The sequence below is a fragment of the Diorhabda sublineata genome, chromosome 2 (genome assembly GCF_026230105.1).
Source record: "Diorhabda sublineata isolate icDioSubl1.1 chromosome 2, icDioSubl1.1, whole genome shotgun sequence".
Lineage (NCBI taxonomy): Eukaryota > Metazoa > Arthropoda > Insecta > Coleoptera > Chrysomelidae > Diorhabda > Diorhabda sublineata.
Genome location: NC_079475.1, coordinates 22,024,752 through 22,046,778, shown reverse-complemented (window position 1 = coordinate 22,046,778; position 22,027 = coordinate 22,024,752). Strand labels below are relative to the sequence as shown.

Genomic DNA, 22,027 nt, shown 5'->3' with positions numbered 1-22,027 from the left:
AAGAGTAAATTATAATTTTTACTATAAAATATTTGGCAGCTGTGAAATACTGAAATGATAGCTTCAAAGAAAAAAATAAATAATGGCAATGTTAGATCCTTGGGATACGATCTTACCTTGAATCCTTGACTATGAATTATTCTAATATCAGCAGGTATTCTATCTCCAAATTTCATTTCTACTAAATCACCTATCACTATATCTTTGGAAACAACTGTCATAGTTTCTCCCCCTCGTATGACTGTTGCTTTTGGTGGCACCATGTTTGCGAAAGATTCCATAATCTGAAATAAAATAAGTATATAACGTGTTTAGATTTTCTATCTCAATAATGAATTAATTATTATTTTCTTTACTCAGAATGATGGACAACTTTTCCTAAACCAACAATTAAGCCTTTTGTGTAATTCTTATACTATACAAGGTCTCAAGTCTTAATATTCGTGAATAAATATTGCATCACGATAATGCATCATCACACACTGCACTGCAGACAGTCATTTACCCTATTCGCCTGATTTGAGCATGTGTAATGTTTGGTTATTCTCTATTGAACGTGCTCGTTTAATTACTCAGAATAAGCTATGTGAAGCAACTTATCTACTTTTTGAAAGAGCATTCCAAAAGATGAGTGGCTTCAAGCTTTTAAGTTTCTCATTCTTTTACTAATAGATAACACGCAAAGTACATTCTAATGCAAATTGATGTCTTTGTATTTTATAAAGGCTGCAAATTATCTGAGAATTCTCTATTATTAGTTACCAAATTTTCACTAAATGTTACTGGAAGACCGTCGGATTAACGTTAGAGAGATAGAAGAAGCTATCGGCAATTGTCATATCTTGACGGTAGAATTGGGTGCCTCGTTTGCTTACTTTGTACCAAAAGCGCATTTGAATGATCATTTCCCAGGTTTTTTAACGGCATTCAAGCAAAATGAGTCCGATTTTTGCGTCAACTGTAGATGAAACCTGAATCCTCCAAACAATCCTAAACGAGAAAACAGTAATCACTGCGATATTAATGAGATTGTGTTAAATAAAAAGGGTGATACAATAACAGGAGAGTATTACACATTATTACGGGATTAGGTGAAGGGGGAAATTGTTAACGAGCGCCAGCATTTGAAGAAAGTGCTTCTCCATCAGGACAAAACACCTTCTCACACTTCGGTGATCGCTATGGTTGAAATTTACGAATTGCATTTCGAACTGGTTGACATCGCTAGAAACAGTGTATAGACTATGTTGAAAAATGAATTTGAAAAAATGTCTTATTTCTTTGTTATATTGGAAACTTTACATTCACCTACCTAACCTAACCTTATTTATTGTTACTTTTTTCAACGTTTTGAATCGTTATCTTACCCAGAGCTGCGGAGTTCAGGACAAAATTTAAATAATGGCTTAAGACACAAATATAATTATATACATGTTTGTCAATTTATTTCAAAGATTGAAATTAACTGTTTCGCCCTTGAACATCTAAAGATCAATTGATAAACTTTTGCGCTGGCGTCCACGCTAGTGTCTTCGTTCGTGTTCAACCTAAATTAATCAGATTAGGAAGTGTGGTTTATAAACAAAAACGCCCGCGGTCTAATTCAAGTTCAACATGAGAGACGGCCAACTTTTATGTACGACTCTCGCGTTTCAAAGCTAATCCAATGAATACAGTTATCCATGCATACACAACAGCAAAAACCAAATTCAACCATAACTAGAAACAACATTAACTGAGCATAAACTGAATCTTGAAACAAATAAAACAGAGACGAGATTTTTCTTCTACTATGGTAATGAAATGTCTAAATACGACAAATATTTTGTGGCTTTGTGAAATTTCCAATTGGTCCAAATAGCCAGCTACACAATAAAATAATAAAATCTTTAACCCCAAAGGAAAGTCAAAATTTATAAATAATTTCTAACGCGAAATCCAACTTGAACATAACGCGAATGTAAGTTTATAAATACAACTTTACTCACAAGCATGATTCAATTATCGGGGATTTTTGGAATTTTCAGCCTGGAGATCAATGGAAAAAACAGATCATTTTTCTCATGAGAGACCAAATGGTCAAACAACCATTCTATATAATTGTAACCGCAGTGAATCGAAAGGTTGTAATAATTATTTTTATATATTCCTTTTGTTTTCATTTTATAAAAAAACATTAGGACATGTATCTCCTCGTAAAAAACACAGAATGAAGGCTGGAGGCAGTATACGAATTAACGGAATGTATCCATCAAGTATTAAAGTAAAACTTTCAAGAATTGGTAAAAATTGCAATTAGAAAAAATGAGAATTTTATAGATATTTTATTATAGGTAAAGTTTATGCCAGTTTTACGAAAATACATGGTAAAACTGTAAGAAAAGTAAGATATGTTTTTATAGATATAATTGTCAGTGTCCAGAGAATACCATAAAGTCAGTTATTTGTAAACATACCCATGCTGTAGCCCTAATTGAGAATAGAAGGAAGTTTGTTTCAGGTTCACCCGGTAGAGAAGATAGATAGAAACTACATATTCACGACTCTATGACCAGCGAGGTTAAATATGAAGATGATGTACAAAACTTTATTCAGGAAGGCTTCACTGAAGGGAATTCTGAAATATCAGTTGGTTTTTCCTCGACTATTTAGGAAAAATGTGAAGATGGAATAGAAGTTATTATAGCAAGAAATAATTCAGTGTTAATTTGTTGATAGATATTATTTCCAAATTTTATCAAATATGCTTTGGTCACCAATTGATGACATTTCAAAATAACTGTGCAAAGTTTCTAGTGCTTTTACTGCTTCGCGAAATTTTTACTAAATTTACTTCCGCGCTCATTTCATCGTCTTCTTCTTCATTTTCCAATGAAGAAGACGAGAAGGCATGAACAATGTCGCTTTCATTAAGTTCTCCAGAAACTATTAAACCGTCATCGACGTTTATAAAATCTTGGAATGTTGGCTGTTGATTATTGTCTCTTGTAAGCTGTCAGCTTCAGTTACTTCAGATTTGAATCCAGATTTTTTAAAGCAGTTTGCTATAGTAGTTTTGGTCACAGAAAACCAAGCTTTCCTAGCAAACCTCATCGCCTGAAGAACATCGATTTGTGGGCACTGATTGTCTTCTATAGATTTAATAACATGTCGAACAACTTCTTTTCTGTAATAAATTTTGAAACTATTGATGATGCCTTGATCCATTGGCTGCAATTTACTTGTCGTATTCGCAGGCAGATACACGAGTTTAATGTGGCTTAACTCGGGCATATTATTGTGAGCAGTACAATTGTCAACAAACATTAAAATTTTTCGCTTCTGGGCTTTCATTTCTTGGTTTAAATTCTTCAACCAATCAGAAAAAATAATGGATGTCATCAATGCCTTTTTATTATTTTGGTAATTCACAGGCAAAGTTTTAACACCTTTGAAACATCGCGGGATTAATAGGATAGGCAACTTTTCAGTTCCTGACATGTTAGCACGTAGAAGTATTGTAATGCGCTCTTTACTGAGTTTCCCGCCATGACAAGACTCACCTTTTAAGGTAAAAGTTTTATCGGGTAGACACTTGTAAAATAAACCCGTTTCGTCTGCGTTCAAAATATCATCAGCAGAATAATTGCGTAATAGAAGTGGTAGGTCTTCAATCCATTGGCTACATTTGTTAACATCAACAGCGTTACTTTCTCCACAAATTGCTTTGAAAACTATACCGTTTCTTCTCTTAAACCCTTCCATCCAACCATTGCTGCTACAAAAATTATGAATATCGAGCCTTCGCGCGAAATCTCGTGCCTTTTCTTTAATCATCGGTCCACTTACCGGAACGTTTTTGTTACGAAGTTGTTTGACCCATGTTAGCAAACACTGTTCAAGTTCAGGATATTCTGATAAACGTACACGTTTTAGTTTTCCTTGTCCTTCAGAGCATTGTGATTCAATTTTATGTTTACTCTGAATTATTCTACAAAGAGTAGATTTTAGCACATTAAATTCGGCACAAACTTCTTCGCGTGTCTTCCCACTTTCATAAACGGATATTAACTTCAGTTTTTCACGTAATGATAACGATTGTAGCTTTCGTTTTGGCATTTTTCAAATAAACATCTGTATGATAGTAAAGCGAAACTAAAACTAAAGGTGTAGAATTTGTGGGTAGAATAAGAATGAGTAAACAAACAATGTTATCTCAGTTACAGAGGTTTATGCATATAAAATTTACTCGCTGTCTCAGTTATAGAGGTAACTATGATGATAAATCGAAAGAACAAATCCCAGATATAGAGGCTTGGAGGTTTCTCACTTATCCAGGTCCCACTTAACCGAGTTTCACTGTATCCATATCTTTATTTTTTTACCCAAATGCCACCTAGCTTATCGGATACTTCTTGAATCTAAACCAATATTTATAAGTATTTATAAAAACAAGTTTCAACGTAATGTTTATTAGTTATCTTGAAAAACATATTATGTATTGTCATGATTACTATATCATACAAGATACCAAACCTACAGAAATGTGATTAATTGAATATGGAGCCTGTTGAGCTCCCAAATATAAATACTACACGGATAATTTGTACAAAATTCACAAGAATTTACAATTATTATCCGGGGACAGGGCCGGATTAAGCTAGGGCATGGGGGGGTTATAGCCCCGGGCCCCAGGTCCAAGAGGGCCCCATCATTTGGAAATCATTATATATTTTTTGATGTGTTGATACCACAAATCTAACGTATTGATATTATTTTGTGAATTTTTTCGGGTTTTCGAATTCCTTAATGGGGGCCCGTCATTATTTTAGCCCCGGGCCTTATAAATCTTAATCCGGCCCTGTCCGGGGAAGAAGTATATGACATTCCCATTATTCACCAGTAGGTACATGGCATTATCATTATTAACCGGTACATTACATTCCCATTATTCACAAGCATTATCTCTTTTGATTGATGAGGCACTGATAATAATTGTTGAGATATATCAGTATATTATTTTCATACCATTAATGTTTTAGGTGATATTGGACAATACGAGGCAGTATTTCAAACTTTTATTTAATTATAAAAGAAATATTCATTATATTCTTACCTTTTGACTTTTGTGTTCTTGAAAAAACATAAAACATCCAGTAACAACAACGACTACGACTAAGACACATCCTAAAATAAGATTATCAGTATCTGTTTCTTGAGTAGTAACTTTTCTTATGAGGCAAGCTGTGAAGCATAATATGGCGCCTATCCATAGCAATAGTGAGAAACCTGCAATGTTAAAAATCGTATTGTCAGTAATTTCGAACTCAAAGTAAAATCGTATGAATATGTGATTGAATATTATTAACCAGTAACAATATCAGTGACAGTTGAATTAAAATTTTTCAATAATTGTCACATTTTATTTTCACAAATGAGTATAAATACAGTGAAACTTTTAGATCTTTTCTATTATTTTCGATAACAAGATCTCCTGATATCACCGTAATGTCTATTTTAGGTTGACATTTCTTATATATTGTGTTATATAGATAGTTCACAAACCTGGCGTTTTGGACTGGTATTAAATAATTAACATATTTAGGCTTGAAGCATATTACAAATAAAAATACTTGTTTTCGAAATATGTGTGGAATCGAAATGATAAATTTCAAAGTATTGAGCTCCCCTCTTATTAACTCAAAGGTAATAAAGGATATATTTATGGAATAAGAGGAATTAAGAAGCCAATACGCTCATCAGAAAAGGATCATAACCGCTTTTTATTGTCCTGGAGTTGTATGAAATTTATTCTATAAGAAAGACTTCCATAAGAACTGGGAAACCAAGAAAAAACCAGTGTTCCTGAAGTATAAAAGACTGTGATATCGATATATCCAAAAAAGTTGGTTGATTAGACTCCAATAAACCTGGCTATCTTCTTTACAGAGCACTACTGTACTAGAAAGCATTTATTAAGATTTGTTTCAGCACAAAGTATCCATTCTGTGGGAAGGAAGAAACTCCAATTCCCGTAGTCCTAGAGTGCATCTCCAAGTTTTAACCTCCTTACAGTCAGCATCGTTACTCAGTTTATTAGAGGTTTGAAACTAGAAGGTTGAAAACAGCTCTGGCAGGAGGCGTCAAGCTACAGTCACATTTCAATATATGTTAATTTGTCTCAATGATTGAATGTACGCAATGATTAAAAAAAGGCATATTATCTTCCTTTACTATCTCGTGTATTTCTTTATTTTCTTTATTTGTTCTTTGTGTTGTCGATTTACGAGTTCAATCTTGCAGTTATTATTTTGAGTACATTTTTATCATGTGACTGTATTAGTAGTTTCATTGGCTGTCGTTCTCAATGACCCAGCTACAGCTATACTCCAGTCTTCTCAAATCTCTCCCTTTGTTAGTCTCTATCGTGTTCGATTTGATATTTTATAGATATCTGCTTCTGTACTGTACTATCCTTGTACCAGTTGTACGTAGTTTTGTTTTTTTTATACCATATTATAGGGCCTGACCACTCTTCTTTCATCAATAGATTTTTTTCGTTATCTACATCTTCCTTTACTTTTTGCTTATTTTTCTATACGTTAGATCACCTTTCCTTCTCTCGTGCACAGACATTTTGATTTACCAAATTATATGATATTACAGTTTATTTTTTTTTTATTTGTTATTAAAAGTATGAGATTCAGTAATACTCACCTTGTGTTAGTGTTTTAATAAATTTAATGTATTCAGGCACTTTATGCGAAGGCGTGAGTTGATTTGGTCCCGTTTTTTGCAGAACATGCGCTGCTTGTTCTGGAGTCAGTCCATTCTCTTTGTCAGTTTGAAGTTTTCGGCAGAGATCGTCTGTAAACAAAAAATATATAAAATAATTAATAAATTGGATTGAAACGAAGTCAAAAAGTAACATAAAGTTGAATCAATATCTCTCATTTGATCTAAAGTAGTTTTATTAATGATAGAAGAGGTATCTAAATATTATCCTTCAAGTACTTTTCATTTCGGAAAAGCTAAATGTCTCATGGTGCGTTACCATGATGAAGAGGACAGCTCTTTGATTAATTACTCAGGTCTCCTTACTTTGCACTTCGTTTCGCAAACGTTAGAACGAACAAAGCTTGAACAGTTTCATCTACTTAAGACGTCCTCTCTTATATCAGTTGTACCGGGTGCCCCAATAAAAACGGCTGTCGGCCATATCTCAGGAACCGTTTATAGTACAGCTTCGGGAAAAAAAAATTTGTAACGGCGGTCCGAGGCTAAAATTTAAAACTATCCAGTTCCGCTTTTAATACCATAAACCTGCAGCTAAATAATAGAGGAGTACACATAGTCAAAAGCTCTCACAAAATCACAGTATATACAATTAGTCAATCATTTGTTCTAATTTGTTTCCTTTCACATCTGATCAATGTAACGTCTTAAGAAATATATGTATTTAATGAATGACTTATTTCAATAATCAATTTATTTTTATAAAAAATTGAATCACACTTCTCCAAAAATAATCGAGTTCAAGTATGTATATACGTTCGAATATAAAATAATTAAATATTTGGCGCGCCGCCAAGAATTATGCATTTTTATTCACTAGACCTCCGAGTCAAAAAATTGAATCAATTGGGTTATCTTAAGCAGGCGCTCTATTTTTCCAATGCATGGGAACTTTTTTGTTATTTCCAGCGCCCTTGGAATTAAATTTGGAACATTTGCTGTACCATTTATTTGTAGATTTTGTTAATGAAGTTGGCGGCAAGTACTCTTTAAACTGCCTTATTACTACACACTACACTACACATTTTAACTCATAAATCAACCAGAGAACGTTGTAGGTTATTTTAAAGCTAACAAGCGCAATGTAACTTTATTTTGATTGTAATTGATAAACTAAATAATTGATAATCTAGTTCGATAGTAACGTTGAAAATCAGTTCGATTTGAAAAGACACCAAACTTCTTGCACTGGAATTGAAAACACTTTGCTGTCCCTTTTCGGAATGATGATGTCCGGTATTAGACAGCAACTTTTTAGATAAAGAGAACATACGAATGCTCATGAAATTGTAATAAAATTATAATAAACGTGAAACTATACAAACTGGACAGTAAAAGAAAACCTCTAAAGAAATTTTTCAATAAAAATTGGAAATACCAAACGTATAATTTATAAAAAGCAAATACACTGTGCAAGTGGATTATATTTTATTAGATATTGCGAAGAGAATTTCGGAAAATTGAAAAGGGGGCAGTTGATATTCAGCGGTTGGCGTATGTATATATTCGGAGTAATGTCAATGTATTAAAAGTAACTTCTTTTATATACGGTTTACAGTGATTATTCGAATATATAGAAATATGGATAAGGAAAAATCATTGATAATTTCTCGGAAAGATAATCCACACTATCTCGCGATGTAGGGTACACCATTTTACAAATCAAAAAATCAATTCAATTTTTTTCCGTTGATCAGTAAAATATTCCCACTGCATTTTATATTCAATATAATATTAAGGTCGATAGCATACAGATTTTATCCAGTTTATATCCTTCTGACACCTCTTGTTAGTATATTTTCTACCATAAATGCTGTTAATTTGTGTTTCCACATAAAATGTTTGCGTGGAGTACTGACGAAAATATTAATTTTAAGACGTTCCTTTCCAACGGAAATGAACATTTGCATTTATTGAAATATCCCATTCCTTTATAGAATTCTTTGATGTATAGAAACTTCTGATTTTCACGAATTACATTATCCAAGAATGAGTTTCTTAAATGAAAAAAAAGTAACAGATACTACAACGAACTCAGAGCGACAATAAATTTCTCGTTCTTTTTAATTTTTCAGTTTAACTTTCAAAAAGCTATTCATAATGATCTTATTGTTTATCAATTATTTTGATTGTGATCAAGTAAACAGTGTACTTTTACTGGCTTTTAAATCTGACTTTATTAACTTTTGTTAAGGAAAAAAACTTATTCATTATTTGCCAAAGTTAAGAAATATCAAAACTACTTGATTAGAACTAAAACTCAATTCAGTTTACAAAATTCATTTGGTACTTCCATAAAACATTTCGTTATATCATTTCTGAAAAAGTGCGTAATTTTTTAGGTTCTTAAGAAAAATGTACTCTGTTTAAAATTTAAAATAATATACTCTTTAATGTTAGTCATGGAATATTTGGACCACCACCACTTCTTCTACCTGTGCTCTAATTTCAGGAGGAATACAACCACCACAATCACTTATTTTCAGGAATATCAACTAATTGCAAAGTTTTATGAACTAACGATTGTGTTTTACATTTAACAAAAGCATGAATGATTTTAGTACTAGATACTAGTAAAGTATTTGTAGTCCCCTTTTAATTGAATAAAAAAAATATGGAAACTTTTTTCGCAAAATTACTATCAATACATGATTTATGGATGCCTCACTATGATCTAGGCCAAAATTAAGAGTAAGGAGGAAGAACAATAGATTCACCACCGCCGAAAAATTCAAGCTGCAACCTACAGCAGGGAAGTTCTTCCTAAACGATTTTGGTATGTCGGATACGTAATTTCATAGGTTACCTGCAGAAGGTAGCTATAATTACAGTTGCTTATTGTGCAAAAGCTATAAAATTACTTGCAGCGATAAAAAATAATGTCGAGAAAGGTGGTGCAAAGGCGTTACCTTACAAGAGAATAAAGCATCCATACAGATTCACCATTGAAACATCCGTAATAGCTCAGGCAGGCTTCCAATTGCTAAAAAATCCCCCATGTTTTCCAAATTTGTACCAGCAGCAAAATTTATAGAACACTTGCGTGGTAAGCCATATTTTTTCGAGACATATTAGAAATGAGACAAACGTATTAACTTCAATGGGCCTATATTGTGAAATAAAAATAAATTTTTGCCAATTTTTAATGTTACGTGGCTTAGGGGTCAGCTCTAGTACAATAGGGGAAGAAGTTTTATGACATGGAATGAAGCAAAACTATGTCACACAATGAGAAAGGTAAAGTTTATACAAGAGTAAATATATTACTCCTCATCACCAAATGATGATTATCCATGTACTATACACATTTTTATAATATATTGTTCTGTGTAAAAATGCTTTGTGATAATGCCACCTTGCAATAACGTATGTGGCTTTTTTTCACGCAGTAAGTACATGATTCATATTATTTTCTCAAACGTTACGATCCAAACGTTAAAAATAAAAATAGTAATTCATCAGCGTCTACCACTCTCAAAGACGCTCACACTCGAAATAACGTACGACTTATCGATGGGTTAGTTTCTATATTTAAAAATAGATCCTAACCCATCAATAAATCCTCTTTTTGTCCTTTGAGGTAGGTACAATATTTCTAGTAGTTTAGTAATTTACTTTCGGTTTTGTCGGTGTTGAAATATAATTTTTTTCATAAATTTCCAATTACTAGTGTAACTAATATTTTCTTTTTTTTTAAACGTAATATTTTAAATCTACTGAACGGTGATGTATTTGTCGACTTCGTTGATAAGCAGGTTACGGTCGTAATAATGTATAAAATAATAACAACCAGACTCGTAGAGAAAGTTCTAGCAGCAGACCGCCAAGAGCTTTGGAAAAACTGTGTTGAACATGTTATCAAAGAAGAAGATGAGTATATGGTATCACCCTCATCTACTTCATTCAACTCTGACTACCATTATTGTTTATAAAGATATTTTGGAATTGAGATGTTTCTTTCTTATGTTTTATTTGCAAAGAATTTCTTTTCCTTTATAGTTTTTGCTTTGAAATTTCGTTTTCCAGAAAAAAAAACGAATTGGTGAGAAAAAGGGCTCAGTTCACGTCCGGTACCCTGTTTAATCCAAACTCCCTTAAAGGTATATATGTCTAGATACGATTTATAATTTGATATTCAATTGTAGCAAGTTAACGAGGTATAATAATCATTTTTTACAAGTTCAAAGTAGGTTTACAATTAAGTGCATCTGTCTAAATAATGGCGTATAATGCTGTCCAATTTATAATGATTCTATTACCTTTTAACGAATACTTTCTCGTATAAGGTATACAATTTTTAAAATAATTTATAAAAATAACGAATTTATAAAATGAGGTATCTACGCCTATGGTAGATCAAACAAAATTGTCGGTAAGGGTTTTTATATAAACTATACTAGTTGGGTATCTCTTTGAAATGTATTACGTGTAGAAACGGATATTGGAGTTGGATTCGGTAATTTTTTTAGGTATTTGATTAGGTTGCAAAACGTTGAAATGAAGAAATCGTGGAAGCTAAAAATTTGAAAACTAAGTTGTCAATTTTACGTTTGTGTCTATTGCTTTATTAAAGTTGAAATCTTCAAGTGACCATGTATCACAAATTTAAAAAAAAATTATACTATCAGAATCGACAATTGACCCACAAATATATTTTGCTCACTCGTCGATGTATGCCACTGCGTCAAATTAGTGGTTGGTTACACATTTATTCAATTAAAAGCTGGGCTCTATTTTAATAAAGTTTATACATTACTAAAAACTAACTTCACTTTTTTAAGTATTTTTCCAATTAAATATAATTTAAACTATTTTCGAGTGAAAACGTATCTTTCTTTTGTTCACATTTTAATACTATTGTAACCTCTAGATAAAATAAACATACCAGAATTCATCAATTTAGAAGTGACATCTGTATAAACATCAATTAACGTTCCTGTTAAACTCAACGTGAGTTATATGATTGGAAAATATGTATCATATCGAACTCTCGTCAGAAGTTGTTTATCAAACAAATTCTCTATTTGTATTTCGTTCCCTTTTTAAATCGATCCGCAACACGAACACTATTGTATTTGGCCAAGGTTGTCTTATTTTCTATTGAAAATGAACTGAAGGAGTGCCGGTGAAAATAAAGGCATAAATGAGTGGAAATATGAGTAGCAGTACTATAAGTCTCATGCTTTCAAGCTTTAATTGTATATCTAAAAAATATTTTACTTTAATATAGACAATTTTGATACTTATTTATATAGATATGTGTTAGCTTCGTTAGAAAAATAACTTATGCTTATGCTTAGTCGAAATATCTAATTATATTTTGAAACAATTGTTGCCTATTTCTTCAAAATTCTACTGAGGACAGAATAGCGAATCAACCTTAAGTATTCCTATATTCAAATCTGGTTTGTCCTTAACTGAAAAAAAGTTTAAAAGATCGTAAATTTCCTTCCAACGAGGAGGTAATAAAAGCTGTGTAGGTCTGGTTTGCAGAGCAAGAAGAAACATTTTTTTAAAGGTCTAGAGACGTTGCAGGTTCGCTGTAATAAATGTATCCAATTAAGAGGAGAATATGTTGGGTATTAAAATATTTTGACATTAAAATTTTGTTTGGTTCTATAGTAGGCTAACAATTTTTCAATATATCCTCGTATTCCTCAGATTTTAATTCGAAAAGCATGGGCTCATTCCACATTGCGAAAATATCAGGACTAACGCTCGAATACGTGAAGATTGCGTACAGCCTACCAAGTTGATGTTTGAAAGAATTACTGGAATATCAAAACTTCATCGTTTGATGTGGTAAGGGATATTCTAGTTATCAATAATGGTATTAATAATTATTAAAATTCATTGTTAAGACATACAACTTGTAACTTAATCTGTAGATTCATAATTTATTCCAAAATCTACTATTCGTACAGTTTGGAACTAAGTGAAAGGGGAAAAACCGTGGTCGTGAGCGTAATTGTGGTAAGTGTTTATTAGATCGCACTAATATTGAATTATACATATAATAAGTATTTAATTAGTATTATCGATTCCATGTTATCTTTGTTTGTTCTATTAATCACCGCACCGGTGTAATTAATTTTATCAGAAACCTACATCTCTAACGAATATTAATAAAATCAATAATCATGTTTGAACAATTTTAATTCTCAAAGATTTTTTTTTGCATAATACTATGGTTTGAAACGATCCTATCACTGTATTCCACGGTGGAAACTTCAACATAAACCTATCACAAAAGTGTCTAAATTAACTATAATTATGTTTTTTTTTTCAAATTTAAATCTAAATCTAAATTGTGTTGCTATCTTTTCAGTTTCTTTAGAATCCTTTTTCTCGCAATTAAATTCTCAATAGCATTTAGGTTCATATAGAAGAGAGACCTGGAAAATTTCAAATCTTGTTTGATTTCTGATGAAAATTGCGGCTTCTAGAATTTTTAAAAAAATGCAGTCTGATTGTAAACTGCAATATGGCCGCTAATTTTTTTTGCAAGGAAATTCTCCAAAGATTTCATAGTACATACTTAAATATATGTATAAAATATAAAAGTTTCGACAAATTATATTCTTTACTATATGTATATTTTTACTCATGTTTTTTTGGCAAAGTAAAAGTCAGTATTCATGTTAGAGAAATTTAGAAAATCATTAGAGAATGTGGCTCCCTCGCTCATCTACATATATGTGATCGAACCGATATAATCCAGTTGGACGTACTGTACACACTCGCACTCATTCATAAGTATTATATAAGCGTTTTTTAGTTATAAGATGAGTGAATAAAGTCCTGAAAGTTAAATTGAAACATAGTCGAAAATATTTTGCACCGTCTGAAGGTTTTCGCACCCACTCATTTTTCGATTTTATAAAAATTGAAACAAAAATAGCTCTGGCTGAATTATTCATGATTATATGACCGAATATTATATAAGTTTTTAAAATATATGAAACATCAATAAGTATATATCAGTAAATAGATTAATTAACGCAGTTTAAATTTGCGTTAAATATAACTACGCGTTCGGTGTTTCGTAAGGTCGTAAAATTAGAGGTGAAAAACGCCAACTTTTTGTAATACTTTCGAAATTAATGGCTTCGTGCAATTATATGGTTTTATAATAGCCACGTGGGAATACAGAGATACACAGAATATGCTAAAAATAAAAATTAAATGAAGTTCAATAAGAAACACGATTTTTCATTGTTTAGAACTAAAAACATTAAATTGATATATTCATATCACACAGGCCGTTCAAAGTATGTTATTGCTTATCTCAACCACTAACCACCCAGAGTGACGTTTTAAAATGTTAATTTATTCGTACACCCCAGCAGCTCGATACGAATTGCTTCCGCCTCGACGCCCGATCTCAAAATCTTCTGATCCAATTTTCGGAATTTATGTAGGATATGGAGGTTAACTCTCAGTTCTCAAAACACCCAAACCACCGTCTTCAACAATCCCTATATCCTGAGCTTAAGACTTCTACCTGTTAATTTTTACTTTTTGCTTTGGGGAAGGGGTACGTCTCGATATATGCAGAAAAGCTTTCTACTTTAGAGTAGTATTCTGTAGCATTTTCACAATACTCTGAACAGTACAAAATCTATTAAAATCTACACCCGTCCCATAATCGAATATTATTGCCAAATGAAAAATATTAATCACCTAACACTAGTTAAGTGCTTAGCTTTACCATACTTTACTTTTAATGTAGTTTAACCATCTTCAGTAAACTGAGGTATGCTTCGAAAATCAGGACAAAAGCATTGTGATATTGTAATCTATTTCTTTTAAATCAAGTATTTTTGATTCATAAGTTTGTAATCACTTTCAAAAGCCATTATTGAGCCATTCAATGCCCTTCTATATAAATAACAAATACGACCATGCAGAAGTTTATTCTCAGAAAATGTGCCGAGATATTCTAATAAAAGTTTTCTGAATATAAAAGTGGTGCAACTAAGACATTCTTTATAAATGTGAATGGATATTTTACACAATTTCAAATAACATCACACATCTCTACATTTCATTACTTGTGAATTTGTAGAAGCAGTTTTAGATATAACCAAATGGTCATAGCAATCATTTTCCTAACAAGATTTTTAGTTTTATTGTATCTCAAAATATAAAGCGGATATGTTTTTGTAGGTACTCCTTAAAGGAAAGCATGAAAAATAAATTTGCTGAAATTTTGAGAGAAAAATGAGTTATATGAAAATAAACAACGATTAAAATTAGAAATAAAAAAGAACGAAAAAATTTGTACACGAACATAGAGGATACACACAGGTTTCTTATTTTACCTTTATTCGGTTAAACTTGGTTTATTTTCTACATCTAGTTGGTCCATTTTTGTCAACTTTATTCATTTTCAGTTATTCTGATGAATATTTTCACACATAATTTATTTTCCATCCCAAACAAACGAAAAAATGTCCCTAATTAGATTAAGAATCTGGAAATCAGTCCAGTTGTGGAATTGATTCAAAAATAATCACGAATAATACGTTAATTTTCCTTATAATTTTTAGAACGAGCTTTCGTCTTAAATTCTGTTGTTTGTAAGATGAGTAAATTTCAATTACGATCTATCATCCTTAAAACCGAATAAATATACATCTAATCAGCAAATCTCTTCTGTTTGCATTATTGAATAATTTTGTTTAGGTTGCATAGATACATTAGAAGGTTATTGCGTAACTTACTTTTGATAGTATCAGTCAAACGAAATAAATTCTATAATATGAAAGCTAAAACAAGTTGATAAATATGTTTTATTGAAATATAAAAAATTAGAAATAAAAAGCCAAGCCAAGTCCTACATTTGTTATTAGAATGCTTGGCAATATTCAGTGTTCACTCAATTTCATTTAACAATCATGAAGTATTTGTGAACTTACATATGCATTAAGGAGAGTTTTATTCATTTTTTATAAAGATCAAGTATATGAAAAATATAGTTTCCTATTGCAGCTATTGTATGTATAGTTCAATTTGTCCCATATACACTGAGACCAAAAGAATCTACTGTGTCCCATATTCTTGTTGTGGCACTGGGGATTCTCAGTATTTACAGCTGATACTGTTAATCCTATACCATAATGTGCAAGATGAAATTATATTATTCAAGAAACATTCGTGCAAATTTTATACTATTCTCTCAACATTCTTCCATTCACGGCTAAATTTGAGTTTGGAGATACAACAGTTGATAAAACTAGTAGAAATGGTTTTTAGTAAGCCTACAAGCGCGACTATAAAGAAGCCCAATTAATGAATTCATAATAATTGAACTGATATTTAAATAAAAATTAGGCAGTGAAATGATCGAATATCCTGATATTTCATCCCCTTTTTAACAAACTTATGGGTAAAAAATTCAAAAATACTTCCTTAGTAAGGAGAAGAATTTACTGTCCAAATTTCAGTAAGTCAGTCAATCAGGACATGTTCTTCAATATATTTGAGTTTGAATATTCTATTACAGCTAATGGAAATTACAAATAAATTAAATGCACTATTAAAAAATTCTATCGGCTCAAGAACTCATAGCAGACGATTTTGATGGAATAGAGAATAAATGATATTTAATTAAAACAAAATACATTGTTTTCAATACTAGTATCACTAGTAATTGTATATTCTCCATTCCAAAGAGTGATGTTTTCTTAAAGCAACTCAGAGGAGATATGAATTAAAAGGCAAACTTACGAGTATGAATGAATTTGACACAAGGGGTATGTTATTATACTATTTCACGAACAAAGTGAATAGTAAAAAAACTGTATTAAAAAAAACTACTACAGTTAAATGTGGGATGTGAAAAGAAATCTGTCTGTTTACTAAAATAAATTCATTATACGAGAATGGCTGTATTAGAAAGTACATAATCTGGCACCCATCGATGGTGAACCTTTTCAATGAATTAGTAAACATGGCAAAAATTGGTCATCGTTTTGTGATACAATATATTTTTTTTGAAAGGTCTTAACACAACCAATATAAAACCTGAACTAGATTCTACTTTGGGCGAAACTGTTCTTCGTTATCAACAGAAAAATATTGGGTATCAAGGTTTAAACGAGGCCGATGACCAGCGAAAACCAGCATCGTTGTGGTCAACCAAATGAGGTGACAGCTCCAGAAATGTTGGAGAAAATCCACAAAGCGGAACTGGATGATCGTCGAATAAAAGTGCGCGAGCTAGTAGACATAGTAGGCGTTTCAAAAAGTGCGGTACATCGCATATTAACTGGACATTTGGACATGATAAGCTGTGAGCAAGATGGGTGCCGCGTTTGCTCACAATAGAACAAAAATAACGTCCTGAAGATGTTTCCATCGAGTGTTTGGCAACGTTTCACAGAAAAAAAGTCGAATTTTTTCGTCAATCAAAACAATGGACTGAAAAGGGAAAACCGACTCCAAACAAGGCAGAGACCGTTCAATCTGCGCGTGGGATAATTTTCATTAACTATTTTGAAAAAGGAAAACGATAAACGACGAGTATTATTTTCTGTGCCCAGACTCGATGGTCAAAGACAATGTAGGCAGTTAATGACTATTTTGAGAAACTTGACGATTCTTATTATAAAAAAGGTATAGAACTTCTTAAATTTCGTTGAGAACACAAACAAAATACGTTATTCTTGCCTAAAATTTTGATTATCATTAATAGCATTTTCGATTGAATTAATTAGTGTGTTCTAATGTATTCTCGAGCTCATTCAGAAGATACATAAGAATAAATTAGTGTGTTCTATTTCTATTGGTAGAAAATCGAAAATAACAAAAATAATTCCTTCAATAAGTATTCAAAAAACCCTTAAAATTAAAGTGACCAATTTTTATTCGGGAGATCAGTCGAATAGCTAATTTCCTATGACAATATTGCACTTGATTGCACCTCAATTCTTATACAATCACCAGGCGGCGAGGACGCATTAAACGTAAAAAACTCTATCGGTGCTCGGCTTCGGATTCGTGATATTGTAGCTCGTTGATCAGGTTCCCTTCACGACCAGACAATATGCAATAACAGTGCTCTAAGAAGACAGTTCGAGGAAGGACACTTTGGAAGACTTAATGCGTGATAGCAGATATCGCATTGAGAGATACCTCACGACAAATTTGAAAAACGTGAGTGCAAACACTGATAATTTATACAATAAATCTATTAAATAACAAGGAACGTCGTAGAAATAAAAATTGTGCTTCAATCATGTAAGACCTTTAATACAAACAAAATAATTATTGAATAGAATAATTGAAATGAAAAATTGAATTGGCAAATACAAAACACAAAAGCACGCCACCAAATATCAAGCCAAAAGAAATGCTAGCGACAAAATAACACTCACTTTTATGTTTCATTTTGTTTCTTTATCTAGTGACACATATTGGAAAAGGACAGAGTATTGCCAACGTTCCTTTAACGTCTTACTCGAGAGACCGTTACTTATCGATTATGGGACCACTTCACTTTAAGAACTAAGTTAATGGGCCCTTTAATCTAAAGGAGCCTTTAGTTAAAGTGCCAGAGGAATTATAAAACCAGCCGTAACTTTGTTAAAAGCACTTTATTAATGGCGAACCGTGCGCGTGTGTATCTGTCAAATTTGTCTTTTGCTTATTACTGCCACCATCATGTCGTAGCAATTAAGCTATTAGTCTAACTGGATAATAGTAAATCATACTCTATATATTAAACAGATTAATGTATGTAGTTTGAGATCATATCATTGGCAATAATTGTTAATGACAACAGTGACAGGTACTCAGTTATGATTATAACTATTTCTATAAAACGGTGCTCTCCAAAACTAGATATATTTCCGAGAGATCGATGAAAGAGCTAGCACGATATCTTGATCTATATTTATTAGACTTCTTTTTAAATGTTAAGAGTATCCTATACAAAGCTAAATCTCTTTAGTTAACTGACAAGCATTTTCAACATCAAACTACTTGTATGAATTCAATCAGAGGAAAGAATGATTTATCACTTTTGATTTTAGATTGTTTATGACATATTATAGTAAAATACAGTTAAGTATAGCTTTATAAAAACAAAAATTTGCACGATTTGAAAGTCTATCTTTATTAGTATCGACCTCATAATGAATAGTTAATAAATTTACGGGTGTTGAGACTATATATTATTACACGCACAAATTTTCTGGGAAATGAGTCGATATAAAAGTAAACAAGTTACTTTTAAAATATTTTTCCAGAATTCAAACAATGACGTGAAATGTTAGAGATTGTAAACCATGACGATAAACTGGTTCAAGATATCTGAGCAAAATTGTTACTTAACGTGCAATGATGCTGTAAACATAACTACAGTAATGAGAATTGTGGATTTTCTATCATATGTAACTATTAAGTATTAGTTATTACATACTTTTTATAATTTGATTCTGATGATGTTCAATGAAGCTCTTCTATTTCATAATACGCTCCATTTTATTAAAAACAACGTAATTTGGAGTACAAAATAAATACAGGAAGAGTTTTATCAACCAAAAATCCTTGGATATAAATCACAACGTATTTTTATGATGAAAGAAAGATGTTTCGTTTCACAGTACCCAGTTGTGAAATTCAGAATTTACAGTTGCCCCTCTTGGAATTCAGCTCACAAGCGAAGACAATAATGATCTTGATTAATTAAGTCTTTCAAGGGCGATGTTAGTTAGTTAGTTAGTTAGAGTTCGAAGAAAATGTTTGCCATATCCATAGACCCAACAATTACATTAACAATTTTCGTAATAAAATACTGATCTGCACAAAAAAGATTGACAAATTGGAGCATGATTCCCTTTTCGTTCATCATTTAACAGTTTCTGAACAAATTTGTCACTCTGTATTCTTTTCTAATCTGTTAAAATGTCTTATATGAACCCGTACGAGTTCTTTACTAAGAATTCGGAAAGTTAATTGTTTGTTTTAACGAGAAGTTTGTCCATATTTTTATATGTTTTTGAAACCAAAGTAAATCAGTATTGCTCTACATAAAGCTCTCCTCACCACTCCACGAATTTTTACAGGTTTTCTATTAATTTCCTGTAACCTGGTGAAATCGTTCATCGGCTATCATCGATAGGAAGTGATAGAGCCGCAGCAGTTTCCTCTTATCCTCAGTCAACTAGGCTTGATTTCAGTGAGCCATATCTATTGCATCTAATTTTTTCATTCATCCATTCGTTGCAGATAGCAAGCGCACATACAATTGCCAAAAAATACCAACCAGAAAACTCAACAAAACCGTCTATCATATAGAATATTCCCTATAATCCTTAAAGTATAATATTACTGCGTTAACATGTACTGCAAATATGTTCTCTCTAAAATGGGTATAGTAGCCGATAAGAATCATTTTTTTTAGTTTTTGACCTGGTATATACGAAAAGTCTATTTACAAGATCGATTTCAGTCATGTTATCATTTACTTGGTGATCTCATTACATCAAATTTATTCCAAATTTTAAGCCTTGTGAGAAATCAATAATTTTATTGAAGAAACTATTTAGTGCTAATTAAAAAAATATCGAAGCCCTCAAACATTCAGGTAACTCTAAACGAATAAACGAGTAAATATGAGTTTGTCGGTATATTTCATTACGTCAATATTTTATTTAGACAATTAACAATCCGAGTAAATTACAGCAACCATTCATTTTGTGTGGTTGTTTGTTATGACGTCAAATAAAACGTCTATTTGACTAAGTTAAATCGTCTAGAGAATTTCAAACTTGACTTGATTTGTGAAAGAAATTCAAAACTTACTTAGTTGAATAGTATGATGGTCGGTAATTACTTCCTTCCTGAAATTTTCCAATCTCGCCAAGGAAATCTCTTTCCTTGAAAGAGACTTTCTTCTTTCTGCTTTCTTTTTAAACAACGGCATATTTTCAGTAATAAACTATAACTTTGATAACAGTAAATCGTTCCGTATATTAAAAAAAAAGAGCCAAGGTCACAAACAATAAGAAAAAATCATTTTAACATGTATATGTATATTAAAAGCACTCGAAATGTGTTAATATGGTACGCGTGTGTTAGATTTTCAACTAAAAATACATTAGATAGATATATCTGGAATACTGGAGAGTCAGAAAACGATTCTAACCGAACTTCCACTGAAACTAAAACTGTCCGAATCGCATTTTCAGTAAATTTCGGGGTCGAACATGTTTAAAAAAAGACTTTTGCCTGAAAAAACGCCACAGTTTCTATAGAGCTTCGATTATTTCGCGAAAAGTGACGCGACTAGAGAAAATATCGACGAGAATATGGGATTTTTCCAGTTTCATCAGGTCAAGGGGATGCGTGAAAGTATACATCGGTTGATAAAATTGTATCCAGAAATTATGGAATCATTACTAGGCGCAGAAATATATCGGGAACACGGGAGCCACTCCTATGTAATTTTTTGATTAAAGAATTTATCGAATTTTCCTAGACTTACTTCTTTGGCAAATATCCCATAATTCGTTTTAATAAAATATCGTTGTATTCAATCGTTGAAACTGAGTTACAACCAAAATAAATATTAATTGAAATTGGAAATAATATTTTTCGAAAATAGTTTAGAAATACAGAGTGGGCGATAGAAAAGTGTCTTACATGATATTTGGCAGTAAATTTTACATCGATTTTTGTTCCAAGATACAGACGTCTCACATTTGTTAACCACTTACCTTCCAGTACTCCAGCTTCTTATTTTTAAATAGTGACTATACCATGTATACCACATCATTTAGTTGAAGAATTCAGACATAATAATTGTAAAAATTTTTCTTTGATATTTACATAGCTAATGCAAAGTTAATTTACTATTTCAAACAAATGAGTAACTTACTACTAGGATTGTTTAAAATTGTTATTATATGCGAAAAATATGCTTATACATAAGAACTCAAAAATGACAACATACGCTCAAAAAAAAACACAAAAACTGCACATTTTGTATATATATTTTATTTTCAAAAATACAATTTATTCCTAGGAATTTGTATATTATTCTAACAAAACTCAAAAAAATCTTAAAATTTATGATAAGGTGTTTTTCCCACTTATTCATTCAAAAATTTTGCCTTTTATCCAACTATATTTTTTATAATAAGAAAAGCTGCTCACGACATCTACAGATGACTGGAGTGTATTTGAAGTGACTTCAATCTGAAAATTGTAAATTCTCAAACAATTTTAACGGGTTAATAAGACA

The 22,027-nt window shown here is 31.6% G+C and overlaps 1 protein-coding gene across 1 annotated transcript in view; it reads right to left on the bottom strand.

Annotated features, from left to right (window-relative positions):
• Positions 1-21,129, bottom strand: part of LOC130452773 (sodium/potassium-transporting ATPase subunit alpha-like) — a 37,568-nt gene extending 16,439 nt beyond the window's left edge. The window contains exons 1-4 of the mRNA XM_056792201.1: positions 20,587-21,129; positions 6,697-6,846; positions 5,096-5,268; positions 117-284 (exon numbers count right to left, since the gene is read on the bottom strand). Coding sequence (XP_056648179.1) covers positions 117-284; positions 5,096-5,268; positions 6,697-6,846; positions 20,587-20,707 — 612 coding nt within the window. The 5' untranslated portion in view covers positions 20,708-21,129. The remainder of the gene's footprint in view (positions 1-116; positions 285-5,095; positions 5,269-6,696; positions 6,847-20,586) is intronic.
• Between the last annotated feature and the right edge of the window lie 898 nt (positions 21,130-22,027).